Below are 5,309 nucleotides of genomic sequence, written 5' to 3'. Positions count from 1 at the left end.
ATCCTTTATAGTTCAACAAATTCTTTTCTAGTAGTAATTACATAGTTAGTGACAGGTAGTAAATTCTCAACGACTTGTCTACACTTAAGGCATGTGAGTTTAACCACTAAATAATATTTACGTGCGAACGGTTAACAGTTGTGCCGTCGAATATTAATCAAGTGTTTGTGTGGAGGTTGCTTCATTATAGATTGCAAACAAGGGATGAACTTGCTAAAAGAGGAGTTACTGACGGGCATAATCTCGTTTTCCCTTTATGTCTTGGCCCGAGTGAGACTCACCATTATCTCTTTATTGCTTGTCATGTTGCTAATGAGGTTTGATTATCTATCTTAGAATGGTAGGGGTGGTTGGCAACTTTTCTGTTTCTACTGTTTCTGATCATCTCTAGTTGTTCGCCTCTGTTATATCGATGAGGACAAGAAAAATTGTAGAATTTTTATTTGGTTATTTGTCGTCAGAGCTATTTGATTAATTAGGAATGACATTTTGTTGAAGGGTAGGTTGAAAGGGAGTCGGTAGATTGTTATTGTAGTCAAAACTCTAGCTTGAAATTGTATCTGTGCTAGATTTTTTGGTCAGTTTACTTTGTATAAAGATGATTGGATGTCCAATCCAATTTGTAGCTTTGACTTAACTTAGTTTTCTTCTTTGTTTTGAGTTGAGTATCCATTGTGCCGCTTTAATAGAATTTTCTTGCTTATAAAATCTTAAATATTACTTTATTAATATATTGATTTTGACTAATAAAACTGACTATAACCTTATATTAAAGATGTTAACTAGAAATATATATGCTATAAAAACTATCTGAGGGAAGTATTTGAAATACATAAGGGAACATTCGTTGAAACAATCCACTAATATTTTGTTGTTGTGAATTGTGATTGCTAGCTAGGATTGCCCTTTGTTCTCTTGTCAGGTGCGCTCTCCTTTGAAGAAATCTCATGGTGTAGAAACCAACTGCAACAAAATATATTTAGTAAATGACAACCAATTGTTAAAACTTAACAAAGAAGTACATTAATGAAAAAACAAAGAAGATGATGAAGATAATTATTTGCACGACAATTTTACTTATATTTATATTTTATGTAATTTCTATTGAATAAAGTTGTCTAATTAATGAATCGGATCCATCCATTTTTTTTTATTGAAATGCAAATTATTATATTTTATGTTAGTGATTTAAAATGTCTATCAAATTATCTATCATTTGTATCTATCTATTTTATAGATAAATTATAAATAAAATATAGGTAAATATAATAAACTCAGACTCCATTGAATGCATTAAATTAAAAGGCTAAAAGAAATGGAGCATACATGTTTAAAAGTTCACTTATTCAAAATGATTGGCTTGTAGCACGCAATTGAATATGATTTGTATTGTGCCCAACTAGGTTTGAGAGTTCATCAATTGTCTGCAAAATAAATATAAAAAATTCAAGTATGTATAAGGATACTTTTATTTTTCATAAAAAATTAAATTAATTGAATAAAATTGACATTTTAATGGCGAATGTTTTGAGATTTGAGAATATGCTCTTCTTAAATCATCAAGTTCGAATATTGTTAAGTATTAACAATTTCTATATTGAGACAATTTATATAGAAAATTGTTCTAATTTTAAATGGACTCTATTAATAAACGATAAGATTAACTTTTAATTGTTCTGACTTTATATGCTTGGATATCAATTTTGTAATAGTTAAGATTTGAGATTTCTGGAGATGCTATTTTAAAAATGTCATGTTCAAGTTTCATTAGGTATTAAGAATTCTTGTATTGAACTAATTCATATAAAATTTTATTCTAACTTTAAATGATGATGTTAATAACGGTGAGATTGAACCATTAAGTTTAGTAGGTCATATGCTCGGACATCGAATTTTTTACAAGGGTATATTTTAGATTCTAAATGGATGACAAGCTTTATGATGTAAAGTAGTATTCAAAAATTTTAATTTATTTCTTAACTAGTGACATTACTTATTAAAAAAAAAAAAACTTTTAAGTAAAAACCTTGGGCTCCAATGTTTTGTTAAGCTCCTCCAAGTTATGCACCTGTAAAATGATGTTATATTGTCATTGTGAGTAATCAATTCAATTAAAAGCATATTATATTGTTTTGAAATTTGAAAGAAATAAAATTAAGTAAACCAATATATTTGAATTGATAATAAAGTTAACTTTTGTTGAGATAGTATTATTTGAGATAAAAGATATTTTTCATTTTTCTAACAATTCCGACGAATAATTTTAATTAAAACTGAATCTTGTAGGTTTTATTTTAGGCCTTTAGACCTTCTTTTATAAATAAAAAAATACCATAATTTTAATGGTGGATGAAGAAACTCCTTTCTAATAATAATCCATAAAATATAAATCTTTGACCCAAGCAATAACAAGAAAATCAAAAACAATTAATATTATATGAAACTCTCAAATTGAAAGGATTCACATAAACAATTAATCTAGTAATTTAAATAATTGCATACCTTTTCACGTAATTCCTCAGCTCGTGCCAAGAGCTTTGTCATCTGCAATAAAACCACGTTATTAGCAATCATATGAAATTGATTATATTCATTTTCTTCTGCAATATTGTTATGATTTTTTTTAGTAATTTAAAATAAATAATTTAATGTATTTCATTGGTAATGGTGTTTATACTTGTTGCTGTCTAGCTTGTGTGAGAGTTAAGTCTAGTCGTTCCTCAAGGCTCTGCAATTCTTTCAAGTTTAGTTCCTCAAGTTCTTCACCATTAAAATGCCTTCAAATAACAAAGAGAAACAATTTCAACTTGTTCCTTTTCACATAGGATAATTAGTTAAGCCAATAATATTCTCATTATACTTTTGTAAATGTTAGTTGCAAGTGTAACTATACAAACGATTAGTTTAGCATATTCTAAAATATTGGAAAAAGTTGCTACTAATAATCTTGTTAATCAATATTTCCCCCCTCATTTTTTATAGAAAGGAAATTACTATTATTCTAAAGTTTGGAATAAAAAGATTGACTCATAAATAAAAATATGTTCACATTCGGTACTATTGACTTGGTACATGAATATATATGGTGAGTGATTCAATTGCTTTTGTGCACGAATATAAATGATGGAGGATTTGATTAAAAAAACAATTACAGCTAGTAAATTTCAAAAGAGACATTAATACTATTTTAAAATTATAGTTAAAATTTTTGTAAAAAAAAAAATTATAGTTAAACCTAATATGATTTTACAAAAAAGACTTATAGGATAATGATTAGTCCTATTTAGAAATATATTTTTTATTAAATTTTTCTTAGATGTGTGACTTTTAACCATCACATTTCCTAAGATATATAATATTCAAACTATATATATATATATATATATATATATATATATATATATATATATATATATATATATATATATATATATATATATATATATATATATATATATATATATATATATATATATATATATATATATATATATAGAGGAGGGATATTCTTACTCCAGGAGTAAGTTATCAAGACTTACTCCTCATCATCACCATTGATTCTTCTCAATCTAATGGTTAAAATTAATGAGTATCATTTTTCTCTCTCCACATTTAATTACTTATTAATTTTAACCATTAGATTGAAAAGAATCAATGGTCATGATGAGGAGTAAGTCTTAATAACTTACTCCTGGAGTAAGAATATCCCTCCTCATATATATATATATATATATATATATATATATATATATATATATATATATATATATATATATATATATATATATATATATATATATATATATATATATATTTCAAAACAAAATTTTCACCACAATAACATTGAGCTTCCTATATATTTTAATGGACAGAAAATAGAGTGTAATTAATTTACTTATTTGACTTTAGAGTAATGATGAATCATTCAAAACATTTGAATTAGGTACACCTACCTTTGTTTTCGGTCAAGAGATTCATATTTTGCCTTTAATTTCAAGTAATCCTGGTACAAGTTCTGGAAGACACAATAAATTAATTAAAAGAATTACATAATTTTGAACATTGCAGTTAGAAAACTATAATTTCTTTTTATACTTTTTTTATATATTTATATTTGATGAGATAAAGCTAAAATAAAACCTGTGAATCATTTTGGCCAAATGAATTTCCAGCTTGTAACTTGTTGTAACGACATTGTCGATACCTTTCAATGATTTTGTTAACACTGATCACATTTTAAAAATTACAAAAATTAAAATTTTTAGCTAAATAATAATAATTTTGACAAGATCTAACCAACAAATCAATTCTAAAATTAATTAAAGATCATCTCGATCAAACATAACTAGAATATATTATTCATAACTTAGATCCCTGTTGTTGTTCTACGATGTAGAATATTAAATTAATTTACATCTGAAAACAACCGCAGATAATAGAGTTCTTTTTCTGAGAGAGAGAGAAAGATGAACAAAATCGTAAATTATTATGAAAGTAAAATTGAAAGAGGAAAAGAAATACTCAGTGCTACTGTATTGGAAAAGCTTGCCACGACTTGAAAAGATGATAAGTGCTACTTCAGCATCACATAGCACACAAAGCTCAAAAGCTTTCTTCAATAATCCACTTCTTCTCTTTGAGAATGTTACTTGCCTGTTGATCTTGTTCTCTATTCTCTCCAAAACTACTCTCCCTCTTCCCATTTTCTTATCTCTCTCTCTTTCTATGTTTATACTATAATGCTTTCTCTTCACTCATTATATATACTTCTTCACCAATAAAATACAAGAAAAATTACTTATTTTATATATAAACAAAAGTTGTTTATCAGACCTAACTCAACCGAAAATGCTGATATTGTTAGACAGAATATATTCATCACTTTAATTCCAAAAAAACAAACTTGTCTGTGGAGATAATATTATTCTCGTATCTAATAATAATATCTTAAAATTACTTTTCTTTCAAAATATTGAAGTAGTTTTTTTTTATATTATTGATTTTTAATTTAATAATCATTGAAAATCAAATTAAAAATGTTGCAATGGATGTCTAGTAAGACTCTACATGATAAATTTAAAAATGAAAATATTAGAAAGAATATCCGATAATACTTATAGTAGAAAAAATATGAAAAATAGATTTAGATAAATTAAAAATGTAGAGAGAAGATTTGTAGATTCTATACTAAGGAGAGTAGAGCAATTGAAGAGAAGACAAACAATTAGAAGAAAAGAAAAACTTATAAAGATTATAAGAAAAATTATTTAAAAAGAGCTTGAATTTTTTTTTATAAGCAACTTCTTAGA

The 5,309-nt window shown here is 25.6% G+C and overlaps 1 protein-coding gene across 2 annotated transcripts; it reads right to left on the bottom strand.

Moving 5' to 3' along the window:
- Positions 1–678: 678 nt before the first annotated feature.
- On the bottom strand, positions 679–4,810 carry LOC131647613 (MADS-box transcription factor 6-like). 2 transcript variants are annotated; one of them, XM_058917485.1, is made up of 8 exons: positions 4,522–4,809; positions 4,141–4,225; positions 3,954–4,015; positions 2,678–2,777; positions 2,503–2,544; positions 2,027–2,068; positions 1,327–1,424; positions 681–963 (listed from the first exon to the last, which is right to left on the bottom strand). In XM_058917485.1, exons 1-7 carry the CDS (start codon positions 4,701–4,703, stop codon positions 1,347–1,349), a joined length of 591 nt encoding a protein of 196 aa, XP_058773468.1. In that variant the 5' UTR covers positions 4,704–4,809; the 3' UTR covers positions 681–963; positions 1,327–1,346. The 2 variants fall into 2 exon arrangements, with proteins under 2 accessions (XP_058773469.1, XP_058773468.1); XM_058917486.1 differs by lacking the exon at positions 1,327–1,424 and having other exon boundaries at positions 679–963; positions 4,522–4,810.
- Between the last annotated feature and the right edge of the window lie 499 nt (positions 4,811–5,309).

This window comes from Vicia villosa, linkage group LG2 (assembly GCF_029867415.1).
Source record: "Vicia villosa cultivar HV-30 ecotype Madison, WI linkage group LG2, Vvil1.0, whole genome shotgun sequence".
NCBI classification, from domain to species: Eukaryota; Viridiplantae; Streptophyta; class Magnoliopsida; order Fabales; family Fabaceae; genus Vicia; species Vicia villosa.
The sequence above is the reverse complement of the archived record's forward strand: the minus strand, read 5'-3'. Positions and strand labels throughout refer to the sequence as shown.